This window comes from Pseudophryne corroboree, chromosome 4 (genome assembly GCF_028390025.1).
Source record: "Pseudophryne corroboree isolate aPseCor3 chromosome 4, aPseCor3.hap2, whole genome shotgun sequence".
Classification (NCBI taxonomy): domain Eukaryota; kingdom Metazoa; phylum Chordata; class Amphibia; order Anura; family Myobatrachidae; genus Pseudophryne; species Pseudophryne corroboree.
In genome coordinates this window covers 41,279,983-41,305,790 of record NC_086447.1, presented here as the reverse complement: position 1 = coordinate 41,305,790, position 25,808 = coordinate 41,279,983, and the positions used below count along the sequence as shown (strand labels likewise).

Below are 25,808 nucleotides of genomic sequence, written 5' to 3'. Positions count from 1 at the left end.
GGGGACCCTGCATGATAAATCCATATTTCTCTCCCGCTTACATCCTGTATATCAGCCGGGTGTCCGAGACGCGGAACAAGATGAACGACGGTTACAAGGCAGTGACCAGGTAAGTGATGTATGCTGTGCAAAGAACTAATAGTATCAGAAGTCAGATGGGAGGCATGTCACAGAAAGCGTGCCGTAGCCCCTGCGGAATATGTATGGAATATACACCCCCCAGCGTTGTGCGTTATATGGATATTGCTGGTCACAGCAGAGTTATGTAACTTCTAATATCTCTAGTGATGTACAGTGGGGGTAGCTATACCCTAATAATACATACCACGCTGTATACTGAAGTGATGACATCATAACACACCAAAGGGTTATATTTCCCAAAGCCATCATAATTGTGTAAAGTATATTAGTAGATTGTTTTTTATGTATGTGTTTGTATTCATGTGATACTCTCGCTTATATATATGTGATATTTTTAGAATATGTTACCAGTTATAAAGAAAAATTATTTATATTGATAGAAAATTTTTAAAAAAGCAAATTTATTGCAAAACTCTTCTGGTGGTTTTTGGTACATATCAGACTGGGGTTAATGAAATCAGCGCACATCTTGTAAGAAAAATTCCCTTGTTCCACATCCATGTATATGGTGTGGAGTTTGTACGTGTTCACACAAGCATGTTTTGTGTGTTTATTGCAGCTTATGATTAAACTTTTATAAACAATATTTCAATATATATATATATATTTATTTTAATTAGCGCCTGGTGTTGTGAGGTTCTATATTTCCTAAAGGTGGATCTTCATCTATTTTTATTGATTTCAAATTGATGGCCATCGATTTAATTCGAAGTTGACTTTCAGGGGCTAAAGCACACATTTACTAACAGGTTATTTTTTTTTTTTTATATATATATATATATATATATATATATATATATACATTTTTAGATGTTAGTAAATGTGTGTTTTAGCCTTGGAAAGAAACACAACATTGATTTAAGTCATTGATTTGATACAGATGAAAATAGATGAAAATCGACCTTCAGTAAATATCCCCTCAGTTGTGATTGGTGATAAAGTCAGAACTGATTGATTATGCTGATATGCCAGTACTGATATGAATTCACAGTGAGGTCCATGCTTAGTTTTATCATATTACCAGGTTTCTTATATAGTAGACATTTGTGGGTTTGATGTATAACAAAAGTTATATACAGATGGAGCCATCTTTATCTTGGCCTTTAATATGATTAACTGAGACTGGTCAGTCAGACTTACTCCCCTGCTGTAATGACTTAATCCCCTGCTGTAATTACTTAATCCCCTGCTGTATTGTTCTCTCTGTATTGTATTGCAGCTGAGAACAATAGATGAAAGGCTTATGGTAACAAACCATGGTGCACCTAGGCGCAGCAGAGGAGAGAAGATGAGCGAAGATCCATCTTTATGTCCCTGTGACTTCGTCATGTAGATAGCACCCAAGGGTGCATGAGGACAGTAATGTAATCAGCACATATGAATAGTAGGGATGGCCATTGACCATCGATGATTCGTAATCATCAATGGTTTGTGAACTAATTGTTTGCGGTTACAGTGCATCGCCAGATAACAACATGGAGGGTGGTTACGTAACATGATATGGAACATAACGTGTAGACATACATACAGTACATAGCATATTGTACATTACTACGGGAACACTGTGCGAGATAGTGTCTCAGTTCATAGCTCCAGGAACTTTAGACATTGTTTAGTAAATGAACAGCTAGTGGGAAGAAGCTTTAAGAGGTTTTGGTTGACTAGGCGGGAATGGACCTGTTACGCCTGCCTGATGGAAGAGTTTCAGACAGGACGTGGCCAAGGGTGTAGCTTCTCCACCACGATTTTCCCAGCCCGCTTCTTCACTCTGAACATGTATATGTCGTAGACAGAGGGAAGAATGGCCCCGACGACCCTTTCTGCCGACCTCCCCACTTTCTGTAGCCACTGTCTGTCGGTTTGATGAACATGGGACAGACTCCACAATGGCTGTGTAGAAAGTGAGCATCAGCTTCTGCGGGATATTGGATTTCCTGAGTTTCCTCAGAAAGAACATTCTCTGTTGTGCCTTCTTGACGATGGAGCCTATGTTTGGCCCCCATTTGAGGTCGCGGGAGATTTTAGACCCAAGGAATATTAAGGAATCGACCCGCGGCACCATGCTGTCAGCAATCACTAGTGGGGGCATGGCAGCAGGTTTCTTCCTAAAGTCCACTACCATCTCGACCGTTTTGATGGGGCTTAGGTTAAGGTTGTTCTTACCACACCACAGAGTTAGCCGGTCCATCTCGCGTCTGTATGCCAACTCATCTCCTTCCTTGATTAGACCAATGACGGTGGTGTCGCCTGCAAATTTTATGATTTTTACCGATTGATTGGCTGAGGTACAGTCATTGGTGTATAAAGAGAAGAGCCGGGGGGAGAGGACACATCCTTGGGGGGCCCCCGTGCTGATCAAGCGCACATCTGACGAGAGCTTTCCTGCTTTCACCACTTGTTCTCTCGCTGACAGGAAGTCCACGATCAAGGAGCATATTGGTGCTGGAACCCCTAGGGAGAGAAGTTTTGGTTGCAGGATACATGGGACAATTGTGTTGAAAGTAGAGATGTGCACTTGAAATTTTTCGGGTTTTGTGTTTTGGTTTTGGGTTCGGTTCCGCGGCCGTGTTTTGGGTTCGACCGCGTTTTGGCAAAACCTCACCGAATTTTTTTTGTCGGATTCCGGTGTGTTTTGGATTCGGGTGTTTTTTTCAAAAAACACTAAAAAACAGCTTAAATCATAGAATTTGGGGGTCATTTTGATCCCAAAGTATTATTAACCTCAAAAAACATAATTTCCACTCATTTTCAGTCTATTCTGAACACCTCACACCTCACAATATTATTTTTAGTCCTAAAATTTGCACCGAGGTCGCTGGATGACTAAGCTAAGCGACCCTAGTGGCCGACACAAACACCTGGCCCATCTAGGAGTGGCACTGCAGTGTCACGCAGGATGGCCCTTCCAAAAAACACTCCCCAAACAGCACATGACGCAAAGAAAAAAAGAGGCGCAATGAGGTAGCTGTGTGAGTAAGCTAAGCGACCCTAGTGGCCGACACAAACACCTGGCCCATCTAGGAGTGGCACTGCAGTGTCACGCAGGATGGCCCTTCCAAAAAACACTCCCCAAACAGCACATGACGCAAAGAAAAAAAGAGGCGCAATGAGGTAGCTGTGTGAGTAAGATAAGCGACCCTAGTGGCCGACACAAACACCTGGCCCATCTAGGAGTGGCACTGCAGTGTCACGCAGGATGGCCCTTCCAAAAAACACTCCCCAAACAGCACATGACGCAAAGAAAAAAAGAGGCGCAATGAGGTAGCTGTGTGAGTAAGATAAGCGACCCTAGTGGCCGACACAAACACCTGGCCCATCTAGGAGTGGCACTGCAGTGTCACGCAGGATAGCCCTTCCAAAAAACACTCCCCAAACAGCACATGACGCAAAGAAAAAAAGAGGCGCAATGAGGTAGCTGTGTGAGTAAGATAAGCGACCCTAGTGGCCGACACAAACACCTGGCCCATCTAGGAGTGGCACTGCAGTGTCACGCAGGATGGCCCTTCCAAAAAACACTCCCCAAACAGCACATGACGCAAAGAAAAAAAGAGGCGCAATGAGGTAGCTGTGTGAGTAAGATAAGCGACCCTAGTGGCCGACACAAACACCTGGCCCATCTAGGAGTGGCACTGCAGTGTCACGCAGGATGGCCCTTCCAAAAAACACTCCCCAAACAGCACATGACGCAAAGAAAAAAAGAGGCGCAATGAGGTAGCTGTGTGAGTAAGATAAGCGACCCTAGTGGCCGACACAAACACCTGGCCCATCTAGGAGTGGCACTGCAGTGTCACGCAGGATGGCCCTTCAAAAAAATACTCCCCAAACAGCACATGACGCAAAGAAAAATGAAAGAAAAAAGAGGTGCAAGATGGAATTGTCCTTGGGCCCTCCCACCCACCCTTATGTTGTATAAACAGGACATGCACACTTTAACCAACCCATCATTTCAGTGACAGGGTCTGCCACACGACTGTGACTGAAATGACGGGTTGGTTTGGACCCCTACCAAAAAAGAAGCAATTAATCTCTCCTTGCACAAACTGGCTCTACAGAGGCAAGATGTCCACCTCATCATCATCCTCCGATATATCACCGTGTACATCCTCCTCCTCACAGATTATCAATTCGTCCCCACTGGAATCCACCATCTCAGCTCCCTGTGTACTTTGTGGAGGCAATTGCTGCTGGTCAATGTCTCCACGGAGGAATTGATTATAATTCATTTTAATGAACATCATCTTCTCCACATTTTCTGGAAGTAACCTCGTACGCCGATTGCTGACAAGGTGAGCGGCGGCACTGAACACTCTTTCGGAGTACACACTTGTGGGAGGGCAACTTCGGTAGAATAAAGCCAGTTTGTGCAAGGGCCTCCAAATTGCCTCTTTTTCCTGCCAGTATAAGTACGGACTGTCTGACATGCCTACTTGGATGCGGTCACTCATATAATCCTCCACCATTCTTTCAATGGGGAGAGAATCATATGCAGTGCCAGTAGACGACATGTCCGTATCCGTAATCGTTGGCAGGTCCTTCAGTCCAGACCAGATGTCAGCATCAGCAGTCGCTCCAGACTGCCCTGCATCACCGCCAGCGGGTGGGCTCGGAATTCTGAGCCTTTTCCTCGCACCCCCAGTTGCGGGAGAATGTGAAGGAGGAGATGTTGACAGGTCGCGTTCCGCTTGACTTGACAATTTTCTCACCAGCAGGTCTTTGAACCCCAGCAGACTTGTGTGTGCCGGAAAGAGAGATCCAAGGTAGGTTTTAAATCTAGGATCGAGCACGGTGGCCAAAATGTAGTGCTCTGATTTCAACAGATTGACCACCCGTGAATCCTTGTTAAGCGAATTAAGGGCTCCATCCACAAGTCCCACATGCCTAGCGGAATCGCTCTGTGTTAGCTCCTCCTTCAATGTCTCCAGCTTCTTCTGCAAAAGCCTGATGAGGGGAATGACCTGACTCAGGCTGGCAGTGTCTGAACTGACTTCATGTGTGGCAAGTTCAAAGGGCAGCAGAACCTTGCACAACGTTGAAATCATTCTCCACTGCGCTTGAGACAGGTGCATTCCACCTCCTATATCGTGCTCAATTGTATAGGCTTGAATGACCTTTTGCTGCTCCTCCAACCTCTGAAGCATATATAGGGTTGAATTCCACCTCATTACCACTTCTTGCTTCAGATGATGGCAGGGCAGGTTCAGGCGTTTTTGGTGGTGCTCCAGTCTTCTGTACGTGGTGCCTGTACGCCGAAAGTGTCCCGCAATTCTTCTGGCCACCGACAGCATCTCTTGCACGCCCCTCTCGTTTTTTAAATAATTCTGCACCACCAAATTCAAGGTATGTGCAAAACATGGGACGTGCTGGAATTTGCCCATATTTAATGCACACACAATATTGCTGGCGTTGTCCGATGCCACAAATCCACAGGAGAGTCCAATTGGGGTAAGCCATTCCGCGATGATCTTCCTCAGTTGCCGTAAGAGGTTTTCAGCTGTGTGCGTATTCTGGAAACCGGTGATACAAAGCGTAGCCTGCCTAGGAAAGAGTTGGCGTTTGCGAGATGCTGCTACTGGTGCCGCCGCTGCTGTTCTTGCGGCGGGAGTCCATACATCTACCCAGTGGGCTGTCACAGTCATATAGTCCTGACCCTGCCCTGCTCCACTTGTCCACATGTTCGTGGTTAAGTGGACATTGGGTACAACTGCATTTTTTAGGACACTGGTGAGTCTTTTTCTGACGTCCGTGTACATTCTCGGTATCGCCTGCCTAGAGAAGTGGAACCTAGATGGTATTTGGTAACGGGGGCACACTACCTCAAGAAATTGTCTAGTTCCCTGTGAACTAACGGCGGATACCGGACGCACGTCTAACACCAACATAGTTGTCAAGGCCTCAGTTATCCGCTTTGCAACAGGATGACTGCTGTGATATTTCATCTTCCTCGCAAAGGACTGTTGGACAGTCAATTGCTTACTGGAAGTAGTACAAGTGGTCTTCCGACTTCCCCTCTGGGATGACCATTGACTCCCAGCAGCAACAACAGCAGCGCCAGCAGCAGTAGGCGTTACACGCAAGGATGCATCGGAGGAATCCCAGGCAGGAGAGGACTCGTCAGAATTGCCAGTGACATGGCCTGCAGGACTATTGGCATTCCTGGGGAAGGAGGAAATTGACACTGAGGGAGTTGGTGGGGTGGTTTGCGTGAGCTTGGTTACAAGAGGAAGGGATTTACTGGTCAGTGGACTGCTTCCGCTGTCGCCCAAAGTTTTTGAACTTGTCACTGACTTATTATGAATGCGCTGCAGGTGACGTATAAGGGAGGATGTTCCGAGGTGGTTAACGTCCTTACCCCTACTTATTACAGCTTGACAAAGGCAACACACGGCTTGACAAATGTTGTCCGCATTTCTGTTGAAATACTTCCACACCAAAGAGCTGATTTTTTTGGTATTTTCACCTGGCATGTCAATGGCCATATTCCTCCCACGGACAACAGGTGTCTCCCCGGGTGCCTGACTTAAACAAACCACCTCACCATCAGAATCCTCCTTGTCAATTTCCTCCCCAGCGCCAGCAACACCCATATCCTCCTCATCCTGGTGTACTTCAACACTGACATCTTCAATCTGACTATCAGGAACTGGACTGCGGGTGCTCCTTCCAGCACTTGCAGGGGGCGTGCAAATGGTGGAAGGCGCATGCTCTTCACGTCCAGTGTTGGGAAGGTCAGGCATCGCAACCGACACAATTGGACTCTCCTTGTGGATTTGGGATTTCGAAGAACGCACAGTTCTTTGCGGTGCTTTTGCCAGCTTGAGTCTTTTCATTTTTCTAGCGAGAGGCTGAGTGCTTCCATCCTCATGTGAAGCTGAACCACTAGCCATGAACATAGGCCAGGGCCTCAGCCGTTCCTTGCCACTCCGTGTGGTAAATGGCATATTGGCAAGTTTACGCTTCTACTCCGACAATTTTATTTTAGATTTTTAAATCCTTTTTTTACTGATATTTGGTGTTTTGGATTTTACATGCTCTGTACTATGACATTGGGCTTCGGCCTTGGCAGACGACGTTGCTGGCATTTCATCGTCTCGGCCATGACTAGTGGCAGCAGCTTCAGCACGAGGTGGAAGTCGATCTTGATCTTTCCCTATTTTTGGAACCTCAACATTTTTATTCTCCATATTTTAATAGGCACAACTAAAAGGCACCTCAGGTAAACAATGGAGATGAATGGATACTAGTATACTTATGGATGACGAGCGACTGCCGACACAGAGGTAGCTACAGCCGTGGACTACCATACTGTGTCTGCTGCTAATATAGACTGGATGATAATGAGATAAAATTAAAATATATATATATATCACACTAGTACTGCAGCCGGACAGGTATATATTATGTAATGACGGACCTGCTGGACACTGTCTGTCAGCACTGCAGACTCCTAAAGTAAGCTACTAGTATCAAGAAGATAGAAAAAAAAAAAACCACGGGTAGGTGGTATACAATTATGGATGGACGAGCGACTGCCGACACAGAGGTAGCTACAGCCGTGGACTACCGTACTGTGTCTGCTGCTAATATAGACTGGATGATAATGAGATAAAATTAAAATATATATATATATCACACTAGTACTGCAGCCGGACAGGTATATATTATGTAATGACGGACCTGCTGGACACTGTCTGTCAGCACTGCAGACTCCTAAAGTAAGCTACTAGTATCAAGAAGATAGAAAAAAAAACCCACGGGTAGGTGGTATACAATTATGGATGGACGAGCGACTGCCGACACAGAGGTAGCTACAGCCGTGGACTACCGTACTGTGTCTGCTGCTAATATAGACTGGATGATAATGAGATAAAATTAATATATATATATATATATCACACTAGTACTGCAGCCGGACAGGTATATATTATGTAATGACGGACCTGCTGGACACTGTCTGTCAGCACTGCAGACTCCTAAAGTAAGCTACTAGTATCAAGAAGATAGAAAAAAAAAAAAACACGGGTAGGTGGTATACAATTATGGATGGACGAGCGACTGCCGACACAGAGGTAGCTACAGCCGTGGACTACCGTACTGTGTCTGCTGCTAATATAGACTGGATGATAATGAGATAAAATTAAAATATATATATCACACTAGTACTGCAGCCGGACAGGTATATATTATGTAATGACGGACCTGCTGGACACTGTCTGTCAGCACTGCAGACTCCTAAAGTAAGCTACTAGTATCAAGAAGATAGAAAAAAAAACCACGGGTAGGTGGTATACAATTATGGATGGACGAGCGACTGCCGACACAGAGGTAGCTACAGCCGTGGACTACCGTACTGTGTCTACTGCTAATATAGACTGGATGATAATGAGATAAAATTAAAATATATATATATATCACACTAGTACTGCAGCCGGACAGGTATATATTATGTAATGACGGACCTGCTGGACACTGTCTGCAGAATGCGTTTATAAAAACACCACACGACGAGTATTTAACTTTTTCAGGCAGACAATCACAATTATACTGGTGGTCAGCAGACAATCACAATACTGGTGGTCAGTGGTCACTGGTCAGTCACACTGGCAGTGGCACTCTGGCAGCAAAAGTGTGCACTGTACTTAAAATATGTACTCCTGCTATAACTGCTCCCCAGTCTCCCCCACAATTAAGCTGTGTGAGCAGTGAGCACTCAGCACAGTCAGATAATGATATACAGTATTACATATGATGCAGCACACTGGGCTGAGCACAGATATGGTATGTGACTGTGTCACACTGTGTATCGTTTTTTATCAGGCAGAGAACGGATTAATTAAACTGGTGGTCACTGGTCACACTATCAGCAGCAAGTAGTACTCCTCCTAATAATATTCTCCCCAAAATTTGTGTCTCTCTCTAGTACTCTAGTCTAAACGGAGAGGACGCCAGCCACGTCCTCTCCCTATCAATCTCAATGCACGTGTGAAAAATGGCGGCGACGCGCGGCTCCTTATATAGAATCCGAGTCTCGCGATAGAATACGAGCCTCGCGAGAATCCGACAGCGGGATGATGACGTTCGGGCGCGCTCGGGTTAACCGAGCAAGGCGGGAAGATCCGAGTCGCTCGGCCCCGTGTAAAAAAACCTGAAGTTCGGGCGGGTTCGGATTCCGAGGAACCGAACCCGCTCATCTCTAGTTAAAAGCTGAGCTGAAGTCGGCAAAAAGGACCCTAGCGTAGGTGCCTGGATGATCCAGGTCCTGTAGGATGTACAGCAGCCCCAAGTTGACTGCATCCTTGACGCTCCTGTTTGTGCGGTAGGTGAACTGCAGGGGGTCTAGGTGGGCATTCGTCACTTCTCTCAGGTGGTTCAGCACTAGCCGCTTGAACGCTTTCATGGCCACTGATGTTAGCGCAATTGGCCTTTAGTCATTCAGATCTTTAGCGATTGCATTCTTGGGAACTGGGACAATTGTCGAGCGTTTGAAGCCGGAGGGAACCTTGCACGTCTCCTGCGAGGTGTTAAAGATCCTGGTAAAGATGGGAGCAAGCTGAGTAGCACAGGACTTCAGGGCAGATGACTATACGCCGTCCGAGCCTGTGGCTTTCCTGGGTTTGACCTTGTTGAACATGTCTTCCATTGCTCCTATATCCACCCGCAGAGCCTCGGAGGTGGCAGCTATGCTTTGGTTAAGGGTAGGATTTAGGCCGGTGGCTGCTTCCTCAAACCTGCAATAAAAGTTGTTCAGCTCATCCGCCAGTTTTTGGTGCATGACGATGGGGGTTGGGGGTTTCTTGTAGCTAGTCATGACTTGCATGCCTCTACAGACTGACGCAGGGTCGTTGGCTGAGAGGTTTGTCAGCTTGTTGGAGAATTACTTTTTTGCCAGCCTAATCTCGCAGTTGTACAGAGCCCTGTCTCCGCTGCGGTGGGCCTCCTCCTTGGCGCGACGGAGTTTCCTGAGTTGAGCGCTGAACCACGGCTTGCTGTTGTTGAAGGAGTGGAATGTCTTGATTGGCACGCACATGTCCTCACAGAAGCTGATGTAGGATGTCACTACGTCGGTCAGTTCGTCCAGGTCAGTAGACGAGGATTCAAAGACCCTCCAGTCTGTGCAGTCAAAGCAGGCCTGGAGCTTCAGCTTAGCTTCACTTGTCCAGCTTTTTGTGGACCTAACTACAGGTTTTGCCTTTCTTAGCAGCTGGGTGTAGGTTGGGAGGAGGTGAACTAGGCAGTGGTCGGAAAGGCCCAGGGCTGCACGGGGGATAGACCGGTAGGCATCCTTAATAGTGGTGTAACAGGGTCCAGGGTGCGCCCTTCCCTGGTGCGGCATTTGACTTGCTGCCTGAACTTCGGTAGCTCCTGCTCAGGTTTCTGCTGTTGATGTTGCCCAGTACTATGAGCGGTGAGACCGGATATTTGAGTTCTACGTCTGATATCCTGACGGCCAGTTGGCGTAGGGCTTCATTTGCACTTGCATGGGGGGGAATATACACTCCCACCAGGACTATTGAGGCAAATTCCCGGGGGGAGTAGAATGGTTTACAGTTGATGATAAGTGTCTCCAGAAGTGGATAGTATTGGAATGGGGATAGTGCTTTAGCTACTGTATATCCTTATTTTCCAATCCCATCATCATCTTAGATGTCTCAGTATGCGTAACACTCGCACCCTTCTGGCTCCCAGCCTGGCATGTGTTGTGTGGGCTGTCTGTATACCCCAAATATATATGTAACATCTCTGTGTGTAGTCCCACGCCCCGGTATTGTCAGAGTTATTATATGACAGACACACTGCACACAGTATGATGGCTTATACACTGGCCAAAGCCGTCTGCTCTATACGCTGCAGTCTCTGGTGCTCTGTTACAGGATTAGGTTAGAGAGAACAGGGGGATACCTGTCATATAAAGCTTACTACACGTATTGTGGTATCAGGTGGTGCTGTAATCCGGATCTCATAGGGGAACGCTATGCACGCCCTGGTCTGCAGCACAATACTCATCCGTTTTTTGGAGATAGCGCAGCGGGGGGACTTGGGGCTAAGGGGCAGATGTACTAAGCATTGGAAAGAGATAAAGTACCAGCTAACCAGCTCACACAGCCTGTAACATGACAGCTAGGACTTAGGAGCTGATTGGCTGGTACTTTATCTCTCCCCAAGGCTTAGTACATCTCTCGCCAATCCCCGGTGATCTTCAAATGGTAATTCTGCGTAAAGCAGCCGCATAGTCCCTGAGCCTAGTCTCTTATTGTTGAAAACTGTATTTTCTTTTCTTTACTAGCTCTAAGCCTTTAATTAAACCTGCCTGATAATTAGGGTTACAGTTATTGTTAAGGTATGGACAAGGGTTAGGGCTATTGTTAAGATAAGGGTTAGGATTTTTGTTATTGTAAGGGTTATTGTTAGGGTAAGGGTTACAGTTATTGTTAAGGTAAGGATAATTGTTAGGGTAAGGGTTAGGGTTATTGTTAGGGTAAGGGTTATTGTTAGGGTAAGGTTAACAGTTATTGTTAGGGTAAGAGTTATTGTTAGGGTTATTGCTAGGGTAAGGGTTATTGTTAGGGTTAGAGTTATTGTTAGGGTAAGGGTTACAGTTATTGTTAGGGTAAGGGTTATTGTTAGGGTTAGGGTTATTGTTAGCGTTAGAGTTATTGTTAGGGTAAGGGTTACAGTTATTGTTAGGGTAAGGGTTATTGTTAGGGTGAGGGTTATTGTTAGGGTTGCAGTTATTGTTAGGGTAAGGGTTAGGGTTATTGTTAGGGTAAGGGTTAGGTAAGGCTGAGGGTTAGGGTTATTGTTAGGGTAAGGGTTAGGTTGAGGGTTATTGTTAGGGTAAGGGTTAGGGTTATTGTTAAGGTAAGGGTTAGGTTGAGGGTTATTGTTAGGGTAAGGGTTATTGTTAGGGTAAAGGTTATTATTAGGATAAGGGGTAGGGTTATTTTTAGGGTAAGAGTTATTGTTAGGGTTGCAGTTATTGTTAGAGTAAGGGTTATTGTTATGGTAAGGGTTAGGGTGAGGGTTATTATTAGGGTAGGGGTTAGGGTGAGGGTTATTGTTAGGGTAGGGGTTAGTGTAAGGGTTATTTTTAGGGTAAGGGTTAGGGTTTTTGTCGGGTAAGGGTTAGGGTGAGGGTTATTGTTAGGGTAGGGGTTAGGGTGAGGGTTATTGTTAGGGTAGGGGTTAGTGTGAGGGTTATTGTTAGGGTAAGGGTTTTTTGTCAGGTAAGGCTTAGGGTGAGGGTTATTGTTAGGATAGGGGTAGGGTGAGGGTTATTGTTTGGGTAGGGGTTAGGGTGAGGGTTATTGTTAGGGTAAGGGTTAGGGTTTTTGTCGGGTAAGGGTTATTGTTAGGGTAGGGGTTAGTGTAAGGGTTATTGTTAGGGTAAGGGTTAAGGTTATTGTTAGGGTAGGGATGAGGATTATTGTTAGGGTAGGGGTGAGGGTTATTGTTAGGGTAGGGGTTAGTGTAAGGGTTATTGTTAGGGTAAGGGTTAAGGTTATTGTTAGGGTAGGGATGAGGATTATTGTTAGGGTAGGGGTGAGGGTTATTGTTAGGGTAGGGGTTAGTGTAAGGGTTATTGTTAGGGTTGCCGTTGGGAACAGAATTAGAAAATAACTAACTTGTTGAGATGCTGATGAATTAATGCTGATATTATGAACACAAAGATATGTTCACTGTTGGCATTACAACCATGTCGTCATTCTCACGTCGACTTGAAGAATGTCGACATTGAGACGGTCGACCAAATGTATTGAACCTGCACTGAAAAAGTGACGACAGCAGGCTTATTCCATGTGCGGTCACCTCGGGGAGACCCATCTGTAGCTATAGATCGTTCCCCGTCCCATCACCCAGTCATTCCCCGTTTCATCTAATGATGGAGATATGAGATGTCACACATACACATGACACGTGTCACAGCTCTGGAACCTCCCGATATGTCTCTGCTGAATTGTATCTTGTACAGAGGATCCACCTGCCAGATGTAGATGTTGGTCTCCTCTGTTTGGCTAATAATGAGTTTGTTAGCGCCTGACTTACCGTTACACCTCCACCCACCACCAATAATGTCCCCACCCTAGGCACACGTCACAGCTCCATCCCTGAGAGTCTGGTGGTGGACTACCCCGTCTGCCTGTACGGCGTCATGAGTTGTGGGACAGAGACAAATCAATGGCGCTCTACTGAATGGTGGTCTCTGAAAGCTGGAACCACATCTAATCATGCAACATGAATGATATTACACGTGTGTCTCCTAAGTAGGGTAGATTACCTCACTTATCACAATGGGATAAAACATCCTGTCACTTATACATAAACCACTGACATATATTTCTGTATTATATTCCTTTCTCCACACAGGGAGGAGCTGGATGAACTGAGGTACCAGCCTGATGGTCTTCTGCTGGCTCCAGCTCTGGGATTCTCACCTCTAGTCTGTATATTGCTGAATGCGGTCCTGACGGGAGCACTGAGGACAGGTCAGCTAGAAGAGACCTGGATTAGACTAGCGCTAAGGATCCCAGAAGATGACAGCGGCCGGAGATTGCATGACGACTGCCGTGTCTTCCATACTATAAGGGGCTGATTTATCAAAAGGGGAAAAGCCCTATTATTATTTAAAAAAAAAAAAAAAATATATATATATATATATATATATATATATATTGCAAAAAAACAAAATTAAATACTTTTATACATAAAAAAACAGTAAATGTTATATTATATTGATCATTCCCCTCCCCAGAAAATAGTATCCTGACCTCTTACCATTAATAATACAAATTATATTTTAATTGCTCTGACCTACTAACAACATCCTGAGATGGCATCAACATATCTGCAATCGCCATGGAAGCAGAACCGTCACTGCGCCTGAAATTTAGGTGCGCTACTTCCGCCCTTTGAAAATCAGCCCCTAAGTGTTGCTGTGTAGAATGACATCACGGAAGGAAAGTTACACTGGGCGTGATGTTGTCAACTTGTGGATTGACGCAGTTGTAAAGCTCCAAGTCCCAGGACATGCTGGGACTTGTAGTTGTACATCAGCCACAGAACCTTTGGCAATTATGTCAGTAACTAGGGAAATCATTAATGATAAGTGTTATGGTGTGCGGTGATATGTGTCATGGTGGTAAGGGTTCTGGTGTGCCGTGCAGTGCTAAGTGTCACAATGGGTGATAGTGTTTGTGGTTATAGTGTGTGGTGGTGTCACCGTGGATGGTGGTAAGGGTTATGGAGTGTGGTGGTAACTGTCGCAATGGGTGGTGGTAAGGGTTATGGTGGGTGGTGGTAAGTGTCCTGATGGGTAGTGGTAAGTGTCCTGAAGGGTGGAGGTGAGGGTTATGGAGTGTGGTGGTAACTGTCACAATGGGTGGTGGTAACAATTATGGTGTGCAGCGGTGTCACAATTGGTGGTGGTAAGGGTAATGGTATGTGGTGGTAAGTGTTCTGATGGGCGGTGGTAAGAGTTATGGTGGGCAGTGGTAAGGACTATAGTGGGTTGGGGTAAGTGTTCTGATGGGTGGTGGTAACGGTAATGGTGGGCAGAGGTAGGTGTCCCGATAGATGGTGGTAAGGGTAATGGTGGGCAGTGGTACGTGTCCCGAGGGGTGGTGGTAAGGGTTATGGTGGGCAGTGGTGCATGCCCCTATGTGCATGCACCACTGCAGGGTAATGGTGGGCAGTGGTAAAGACTATGGTGGGTTGTAGTAAGTGTCCCAATGGATGTTGGTAAGGGTAAAGGTGGGCAGTGGTAGGTGTCCCGATGGGTGGTGGTAATGGTGGGCAGTGGTAGGTGTCCCGATGGGTGGTGGTAATGGTTATGGTGGGTAGTAGTAGGGGTCCCAATGGGTTGGTAAGGGTTATGGTGGGCAGTGGTAGGTGTCCCAATGGGTGGTAGTAAGGGTTATGGTGGGCAGTGGTGTCCTGTCCAGTGGTAAGGGTTATGGTGGGCAGAGTTATGGTGGGCAGTGGTGTCCTTATGGGTGGTGGTAAATGTCACGGTGGGCGGTGGTAAGGGTTATGGTGGTCTGTGGTAACGGTTATGGGGTGCAGTGTTATAGTAGTATTATGTGTTAAGTACAACAGAATTTATAATGTAACATGATGACATTTGTCTTTATTTCTGTCTGATACATTCATCTGTCAGTGTCACCTTTATTCCAGCATAAGTTATGACAATGTCACTAAGTATATGGGACTCATATGTGTGCTGTGTTCAGCTGTAGTCCATGACTGGAGAAATCAGTCCAGCTATGGCTCATCTGTAATGCTGACGTGGTTGACTCTGGCTATAACTGGCTTCATTTAAGGCTCTATTTATCATGCCGTGATTGCGCCTTTTTCTCCCGTTTTCAATTATTTCTCCTGCGGGCCCCAATTTTTCGGACAGTGTCAAATCCCCAAACACAGGGAACGCCATGTAGAGGCAAACTGCAGTAGGCTCTGCTTCTCACAGTGTCTGATAGACACATTAGACCATCCCAGGATGATGCTACGAGCACATACTGTACCTTGTTTTCGGCATCTGCATTCTTCAGATGGTCTCTATATTCAACTTAAAATCGTGCCTTATTGAGATGTTCTGAGTGCTGGATGAAGGATCTCATGGAATTGGAAATAATGGTGAAGATGATGAAGGTCTATTTTGACTATTACATTGTCAACTGATCATTGTCAACAGATATTCGGTTGACCCCTCCAATCATGTTATCCAGTAATCTGCCTTCCTCCGGTAGGCCAGAGACTGCGTCCCATCACAAGATCAGGTGACTATGTAGAGGGCGAAGTACCTGCTGCAGATTCACCTCCACCCCCTTTCTGTTACTCTTCTTCTACATGGATTAGGTTATCTATAGAGATGGTCTTGCTATATAGCCTGCATGGACATTTGCACTGACCACAGCTGGTGTTAGTAACAGCAGCCATATTTTCACTTATATATGTCAGCTGGCTTCCTGTATGAAGATGCAGCAGTTCTTGCAGCCTCAGGGACGGTTTCCATGACAACCCACATGGCGTTCTCTTCTCCCCTCAACTGTCCCCATCTCCCCAACTGCTGTTCATTTACATTAGAGTGGTTTTGAGTTTATCCCTCATAGCCCATTGGTCAGTGCACTTTTTTTTAGAGCAGCAAGTGGTAGTTGGACCTGCATTTCTGTATCTTGATTACTAGAATCCCGGTTATCTTTCGGCTTACACTGACTTCTCTTATTGCTGACTTTGGCCTGTTCCTGGATTGCAAGTTTGTCTGCTGCCAGCCCTGACCCAGCATTATCTAACCACTATAGCTTGTTTGCCACCAGCCCTGACCCAGCATTGTCTAACCACTATAGCTTGTTTGCCACCAGCCCTGACCCAGCATTGTCTAACCACTATAGCTTGTCTGCCATCACCCCTGACGCAGCATTGTCTAACCACTATAGCTTGTTTGCCCCAACCCTGACCCAGCATTGTCTAACCACTATAGCTTGTTTGCCACCAGCCCTGAACCAGCATTGTTTTACATTACAGACTGTCTACTACTATATGAGCATTATTTTCTAGCGGTATCTTCCCTACTCCCACTACATAGGCATCCAATATTGTGTGATGTCCACCAACCTTGACAACACCTTGGGGTGATAAGACTTTATTACTTGAAGTAGGAGAATAGCTGCATCTGAGTACCGGTAGCTTTGAGGAAAAGGTGGCTTGCTAAGGGTGAAGACCTCATGAAGTGGTGATAAGAGTCTCGTCAGCTCTCTGCGGGTACTGACCTAACACATAGATGCTATGACCTATATCACTGATCCCTATAATAAAGACATTGGCAGTACACATTGACACATTTGCTTTTGAGATCAATGATCACTAGTTTTTACATCACTTACATTGTTAAACACAGCTCAGGTGTGACCATAAATGGATGTATGGAATGGTCATGTGTGTACCTATTGTACACAGTCATCTCCTCACACAGTTACAGGGGAGTGTATCCTTACCCCCTCATCCCATACATGTGACCTATTTCCTGACCCCCGGATCACAGTGACTTCCAGGGAATGAATGCATCAGATACTTTCTTTGGTTGTTCTGCAGAATGCGATGTTTGAGAATTAATAATTTTTATTATTTCAGGGCTAAAGGGAAGGAGAAAAAAACTGGCATCTTCAGGTACATACATAAAAGAACATATGTGTACATTACCGTGATAGGCTGTCAGCAGTATGGTGCCACAGGACATAACTTTATACCCAGAAAGTAGCACAGTCTACCAATGCAATAGCAAGGTACAGCAGAGAATGAATGAATCAAAATACACCCCCTTCCCTAAATGTGTAGCAGAGAGACCTCCATGGGAGCCCTTCATTACCTGAATCTGCCCCTGTCCTTCTTCACATTAGTACTAAAGGTCTTCCACAGCTTTTCAGGAGAGCTCTATCAGGGGTGTTCCAACTCTTTGTGCCACCCAATGAAGCAGTTGTAATATTACTCGTCTTCAGGGGGGGACTACGGGAACTGGAGTCCCGGGCCCTTACAGAGAGGGGAACCCTCCCCTGGCTCCTACCGCCGATTACCTGTGAATCGTTCCTGCAGATCTGCAAAGCTCCACCTATATGTGTGACATCACATAGGGGTGCAGTGGTGCGGGAGAAGGGCAGCCCTGTCTAGTTTGTCAGTCCCGGGCCTCACAATTTCTGATGGCAGCTCTGCTCCTCCTTCTGACACTCCAGTCATCAGGTGCCCTCTGACATATCTGCTACAACTTACTGCCCATTCTCCTCCCGGCATTCAGTGTACTGGGACCACAGTAAGCCCGGAAAGGTAATATTTTTGCCCCAATGCACAGGTTGCAGGAGTAAGAGCAGGTGCCATGTTGCAGCAGAGCTTGGCTGGTGACTGGGGGACAGGCAAGATGGAGATTTCATTTAAGAAGGTGAGGTGGAACTATTTTACCAGCAGAGGTGAGGTTTTCCTAACAGCCCATGGGAAGAAAGGCCCGGAGCCCTGTGGAGCTCTCTGGATGGCTGGGTGTGAGCCCTCTCAGCTTCAGGTAATGGGCTTATTTTATATTTGCTAGGGTGGGCTTGTCCAGAAATAGAAATCCCCTTTAATAGAAATCCCCTTTAATGCATCTTCTTTATCGTTTCTGGACAAATATAGAGTGACAGAAACTCCGTCCTCTAATAATATTTCTCATGGGCAGTTGTAAAATAGAGATCCCAAGTCAAATATTATTTCCTGTTGAAAGAACATTGACATGAGTCATGAACCAGGAAAATGGCTTCCCTCTACACCCTTCATTCATCAGGCGCCTGACTGCATTCAAAGCAACAGAGGCTGCATACGGCACATCTCTCCCACACACAGCGGCGGCTGCCATTTTGTAGGCTGGACTAATCGTCATGAGAATGCAGCCAGGATTCAGAGGTGACTCTGGGCTTTTATTCCCATCAATATGGATTGATCCCACAAAATGGCAACCACAGTTTCAGGTCCACGTGTGCAGTTGTAATTTGCACATTTATTTTTGGAGGCATTAGTCCTTGAGGTTTATTGTCGTGTTTCTGTTCCTCATGTCTTGTAGCCCTGATAGAAAGGAAAGACAATATCTTTGTAACAGAGAAACAGCAAAGGAGCTGACAGAGGCGTACAGTATATCACAGATAATGAGTGTATCAGGTATAGACGTGCGCTTCCCCCCGGTCACAGAGATTTCACTCACAGGACGTCGGTTGGATGCACTCTATGATTATCCCTTGCCAGAGCGAGCCGGATGACTGCACACTACACGACAGACTAATGAGCTCGTTAGGGTACGACCGTCATGGTGGATATTTTTGCCAGCCAGGTGAAAAAACCTCTGTGCAAACAGAGAGGATAACTTTGTTTGTTAAACGCGCCATCTGCCCAGAGCTGAAAGGGAAACACTCACTGACTGCACAGGAGTCGGGAAGGGAAACACTCACTGACTGCACAGAAGTCGGGAAGGGAAACACTCACTGACTGCACAGGAGTCGGGAAAGGGGAACCCTCACTGACTGCACAGGAGCCGGGAAGGGAAACACTCACTGACTGCACAGGAGTCGGGAAAGGGGAACCCTCACTGACTGCACAGGAGCCGGGAAGGGAAACACTCACTGACTGCACAGGAGTCGGGAAGGGAAACACTCACTGACTGCACAGAAGTCGGGAAGGGAAACACTCACTGACTGCACAGGAGTCGGGAAAGGGGAACCCTCACTGACTGCACAGGAGCCGGGAAGGGAAACACTCACTGACTGCACAGGAGACAGGAAGGGAAACACTCACTGACCACACAGGTGCCGGGAAGGGAAACACTCACTGGCCCTCATTCCGAGTTGATCGGTCGCAAGGCGAATTTAGCAGAGTTACACACGCTAAGCCGCCGCCTACTGGGAGTGAATCTTAGCTTCTTAAAATTGCGACCGATGTATTCGCAATATTGCGATTACTAACTACTTAGCAGTTTCAGAGTAGCTCCAGACTTACTCTGCCTGTGCGATCAGTTCAGTGCTTGTCGTTCCTGGTTGACGTCACAAACACACCCAGCGTTCGCCCAGGCACTCCCACCGTTTCTCCGGCCACTCCTGCGTTTTTTCCGGAAACGGTAGCGTTTTCAGCCACACGCCCCTGAAACGCCGTGTTTCCGCCCAGTAACACCCATTTCCTGTCAATCACATTACGATCGCCGGAGCGAAGAAAAAGCCGTGAGTAAAAATACTTTCTTCATAGTAAAGTTACTTGGCGCAGTCGCAGTGCGAACTTTGCGCATGCGTACTAAGCGGATTTTCACTGCGATGCGATGAAAAAGAACGAGCGAACAACTCGGAATGAGGGCCACTGACCGCACAGGAGACGGGAAGGGAAACACTCACTGACCGCACAGGAGCCGGGAAGGGAAACACTCACTGACCGCTCAGGAGCCGGGAAGGGAAACACTCACTGACCGAACAGGAGACGGCAAGGGAAACACTCACTGACCGCACAGGAGCCGGGAAGGGAAACACTCAATGACCGCACAGGAGCCGGGAAGGGAAACACTCACTGACCGCACAGGAGCCGGGAAGGGAAACACTCAATGACCGCACAGGAGCCGGGAAGGGAAACACTCACTGACCGCTCAGGAGCCGGGAAGGGAGACACTCACTGACCGAACAGGAGACGGGAAGGGAAACACTCACTGACCGCACAGGAGCCGGGAAGGGAAACACTCAATGACCGCACAGGAGCCGGGAAGGGAAACACTCACTGACCGCACAGGAGCCGGGAAGGGAAACACTCACTGGCCGCACAAGAGACGGGAAGGGAAACACTCACTGACCGCACAGGAGCCGGGAAGGGAAACACTCACTGACTGCACAATAGCCGGGAAGGGAAACACTCACTGACTGCACAGGAGCTGGGAAGAGAAACACAAACTGACTGCACAGGAGACGGGTAGGGAAACACTCACTGACTGCACAGGAGACGGGAAGGGAAACACTCACTGACCGCACAGGAGCCGGGAAGTGAAACACTCAATGACTGCACAGGAGCCGGGAAGCGAAACACTCACTGACCGCACAGGAGCCGGGAAGGGAAACACTCACTGACTGCACAGGAGCCGGGAAGGGAAACACTCACTGACTGCACAGGAGACGGAAAGGGAAACACTCACTGACCGCACAGGAGCCGGGAAGGGAAACACTCACTGACCGCACAGGAGCCGGGAAGGGAAATACTCACTGACCGCACAGGAGCCGGGAAGGGAAACACTCACTGACCGCACAGGAGCCGGGAAGGGAAACACTCACTGACTGCACAGGAGACGGGAAGGGAAACACTCACTGACCGCACAGGAGCCGGGAAGGGAAACACTCACTGACTGCACAGGAGCCGGGAAGGGAAACACTCACTGACTGCACAGGAGCCGGGAAGGGAAACACTCACTGACCGCACAGGAGCCGGGAAGGGAAACACTCCCTGACTGCACAAGAGACAGGAAGGGAAACACTCACTGACCGCACAGGAGATGGGAAGGGAAACACTCACTGACTACACAGGAGCCGGGAAGCGAAACACTCACTGACCGCACAGGAGCCGGGAAGGGAAACACTCACTGACTGCACAGGAGCCGGGAAGGGAAACACTCACTGACTGCACAGGAGACGGGAAGGGAAACACTCACTGACCGCACAGGAGCCGGGAAGGGAAACACTCACTGACCGCACAGGAGACGGGAAGGGAAACACTCACTGACCGCACAGGAGCCGGGAAGGGAAACACTCACTGACTGCACAGGAGCCGGGAAGGGAAACACTCACTGACTGCACAGGAGCCGGGAAGGGAAACACTCACTGACCGCACAGGAGCCGGGAAGGGAAACACTCCCTGACTGCACAAGAGACAGGAAGGGAAACACTCACTGACTGCACAGGAGCCGGGAAGGGAAACACTCACTGACCGCACAGGAGACGGGAAGGGAAACACTCACTGACTGCACAGGAGACAGGAAGGGAAACACTCACTGACCACACAGGTCCCAGGAAGGGAAACACTCACTGACCGCACAGGAGATGGGAAGGGAAACACTCACTGACCGCACAGGAGCCGGGAAGGGAAACACTCACTGACTGCACAGGAGACGGGAAGGGAAACACTCACTGACTACTGCACAGGAGATGGGTAGGGAAACACTCACTGACTGCACGGGAGCCGGGAAGGGAAACACTCACTGACCGCTCAGGAGCCGGGAAGGGAAACACTCACTGACTGCACAGGAGCCGGGAAGGGAAACACTCACTGACCGCACAGGAGCCGGGAAGGAAAACACTCACTGACCGCACAGGAGACGGGAAGGGAAACACTCACTGACCGAACAGGAGACGGGAAGGGAAACACTCATTGACCGCACAGGAGCCGGGAAGGAAAACACTCACTGACCGCACAGGAGACGGGAAGGGAAACACTCACTGACTGCACAGCAGCCGGGAAGGGAAACACTCACTGACTGCACAGGAGCCGGGAAGGGAAACACTCACTGACTGCACAGGAGCCGGGAAGGGAAACACTCACTGACCGCACAGGAGCCGGGAAGGGAAACACTCCCTGACTGCACAAGAGACAGGAAGGGAAACACTCACTGACCGCACAGGAGATGGGAAGGGAAACACTCACTGACTACACAGGAGCCGGGAAGCGAAACACTCACTGACCGCACAGGAGCCGGGAAGGGAAACACTCACTGACTGCACAGGAGCCGGGAAGGGAAACACTCACTGACTGCACAGGAGACGGGAAGGGAAACACTCACTGACCGCACAGGAGCCGGGAAGGGAAACACTCACTGACCGCACAGGAGACGGGAAGGGAAACACTCACTGACCGCACAGGAGCCGGGAAGGGAAACACTCACTGACTGCACAGGAGCCGGGAAGGGAAACACTCACTGACTGCACAGGAGCCGGGAAGGGAAACACTCACTGACCGCACAGGAGCCGGGAAGGGAAACACTCCCTGACTGCACAAGAGACAGGAAGGGAAACACTCACTGACTGCACAGGAGCCGGGAAGGGAAACACTCACTGACCGCACAGGAGACGGGAAGGGAAACACTCACTGACTGCACAGGAGATAGGAAGGGAAACACTCACTGACCACACAGGTGCCAGGAAGGGAAACACTCACTGACCGCACAGGAGATGGGAAGGGAAACACTCACTGACCGCACAGGAGCCGGGAAGGGAAACACTCACTGACTGCACAGGAGACGGGAAGGGAAACACTCACTGACTACTGCACAGGAGATGGGAAGGGAAACACTCACTGACTGCACGGGAGCCGGGAAGGGAAACACTCACTGACCGCTCAGGAGCCGGGAAGGGAAACACTCACTGACTGCACAGGAGCCGGGAAGGGAAACACTCACTGACCGCACAGGAGCCGGGAAGGAAAACACTCACTGACCGCACAGGAGACGGGAAGGGAAACACTCACTGACCGAACAGGAGACGGGAAGGGAAACACTCATTGACCGCACAGGAGCCGGGAAGGAAAACACTCACTGACCGCACAGGAGACGGGAAGGGAAACACTCACTGACTGCACAGCAGCCGGGAAGGGAAACACTCACTGACCGCACAGGAGACGGTAAGGGAAACACTCACTGACCGCACAGGAGACGGGAAGGAAAACACTCACTGACCGCACAGGAGACGGGAAGGGAAACACTCACTGACTGCACAGCAGCCGGGAAGGGAAACACTCACTGACCGCACAGGAGACGGTAAGGGAAACACTCACTGACTGCACAGGAGCCGGGAAGGGAAAAACTCACTGACCGCACAGGAGCTGGGAAGGGAAACACGCACTGACGGCACAGGAGACGGGAAGGGAAACACTTACTGAGTGCACGGGGAGCGGATATCCAAGCTTGGAGAGATATAAAGTGGAGAGAGATAAAGTATCAGCCATTCAGTTCTTACTGCCATGTTGCAGACTAGGGGGTCTATGTACTAAGCCTTGAAGAGAGATAAAGTGAATGGAGTTAAAGTACCAACCAACCAGCTCCTGATTGTCATTTTTCAAACACAGCCTGTGACATGGCAGTTGGGAGCTGATTGGCTGGTACTTTATCACTCTCCAAGGCTTAATATATAGAACCCAATGTGGAGAGAGATAAAGTACAAACCATGTGTGTAAAAAATGACAGTTACTGTAGGATCTAATTGGTACTTTGGGGCAGATTTAACAATGAGTGATATTCTTGTTATCACTCGTTACGAATTATAAATGGTGTTCCAGCCAATCAGCCCTAACCATCATTTTTCAAACACAGGACAGTTAGGAGCTGATTGGCCGGAGCACCATTTAAGATTAGTAGCGAGTGATAACAAGAATATCACTCGCTGTTAAATCTGCCCCTACATCTCTCCCCACTTTATCTCTCCCCACTTTATCACTCTCTGCCTCACGATTTAAGAAGCCAGGAAAGCTTTACAACCACTGGCACAAATAGTAATGATTCCCAAAAATAGGTTAGAGCTACATAAACAAAAACCGCCAAACACCCCCCCCCCCAATGAAATAATTCTTGTTTTCTCTGCACAATTAGCGCGCGGCAGGCAGCGCTCTCCAATCCATTATCCCTTACAGCATTATTGACGTAATCATCATAACATTTTTCATCTGATTACAATAACGAGCCGCGTGTAATCACTGCCGCGGAGCTGTGACGCACAGCGCAGACATGATGGCTAGAAATGCATTAGATGAAGTTGGATGTGGAATGCTCGCGTTGAGCCCTTTTTGCTCTTCTCCCATCCGTCCCTCTCAGCTGCGTTTTAATTATGACTGAGTTAACCCAGTTACAGCTAATCACAATGTCACTTTGTAGCCACAGATTAATGTTCTCTTTTGAGCAAGAGGAAATAAGTCTGTAATAAACGCGGTCGCTCCGTGCAGCGATTACAGGGCAGACAATGAGCGCGGAATGAGACGGCGTCATAGACAGTTCTGTGTGTGTGATATTTATGTATTTCTCATTCCGAGTTGATCGCTAGCTGCCGTTTTTCGCAGCGTAGCGATCTGGCTAAAAATCGGCTGTTCTGCGCATGCGTATGGGCCGCAGTGCGCACGCGCCAAGTACTTTCACACAAAACTATGCAGTTTTACACAAGGCCGAACGACGCTTTTCAGTCGCTCGGCTGATCGGTGAGTGATTGGCAGGAAAGGGGCGTTTCTGGGAGGCAACTGACCATTTTCCGGGAGCGGGCTAAAAAACGCAGGCGTGTCAGCAGATAACGCAGGCGTGCCTGGAGAAACGGGGGAGTGGCTGGCCGAACGCAGGGCGTGTTTGTGACATCAAAACAGGAACTAAACTGTCTGCAGTGATCGCAAGGTAGGAGTAGGTCTGGAACTGCTCAGAAACTGCGTGAAAATATTTAATAGCAGAACTGCTAACCTTTCGGCCGCACTTCTGCTAAGCTAAGATACACTCCCAGAAGGCGGCGGCTTAGCGTTTGCAATACTGCTAAAAGCAGCTAGCGAGCGATCAACTCGGAATGACCCCCTTACTCCCCATCTTATATAAGACGTCCGGGGAGAGAAATCTTCTTTACCAGCTCCAGGGATTTTCGTTCTCTCTAACTGCGTCATATGTATCGATTAGAGAAGTGATTGGATCGCCCACATAGGGCCGTGATAATTATTATTTATGGGTCTCTCTGTGTGTCCAAGTCAAAGGTTGCATGGCAGATTGCACTGATTCTGTGCAGGGGAGGGAAATAAATGGCTCTTATAGAGGAAACCGTAATGACCCAGCTGTAGGTAAAATGCATCAATATAATTAATACCTATAAAAGTGATGCTAAGGTGAGATTAACGATTTACATGTGAGTAATGATTATTGTGTGAGAGACTCATTACTGAGAATAATAACCTTATTTAACCCCACACTGCCTGTGGGTACGGTTCCCTGGCAGTTCCAGCACTCACTGGCAGTTCCAGCACTCACTGCATTCACAATGTGCCCTGCTGTCTAGTTAAAAACCATATAAGTGGCTAATATTTTTTCCAAAAAACTCTCAGAAATTGACCTTTTTTTTAATGATTGAATTAGATCAAAATTGTCCATTTAAAACTTAGCCAACACGATTTTATTAATAAATTTATATATTTTT

The 25,808-nt window shown here is 47.7% G+C and overlaps 1 protein-coding gene across 23 annotated transcripts in view; it reads left to right on the top strand.

Moving 5' to 3' along the window:
* The window catches only part of OTOF (otoferlin), a 516,469-nt gene that overhangs the window by 236,572 nt on the left and 254,089 nt on the right, over nt 1–25,808 (top strand). For 15 of the 23 annotated variants that reach the window (XM_063914989.1, XM_063914990.1, XM_063914986.1 and 12 more), the window contains exons 7-9: nt 56–109; nt 13,504–13,524; nt 17,263–17,298. The exons of 7 other annotated variants lie outside the window; for them this stretch is intronic. In XM_063914989.1, the coding sequence (XP_063771059.1) occupies nt 56–109; nt 13,504–13,524; nt 17,263–17,298 (111 nt within the window). The remainder of the gene's footprint in view (nt 1–55; nt 110–13,503; nt 13,525–17,262; nt 17,299–25,808) is intronic. One more of the 23 variants, XM_063914995.1, reaches the window with a different exon arrangement.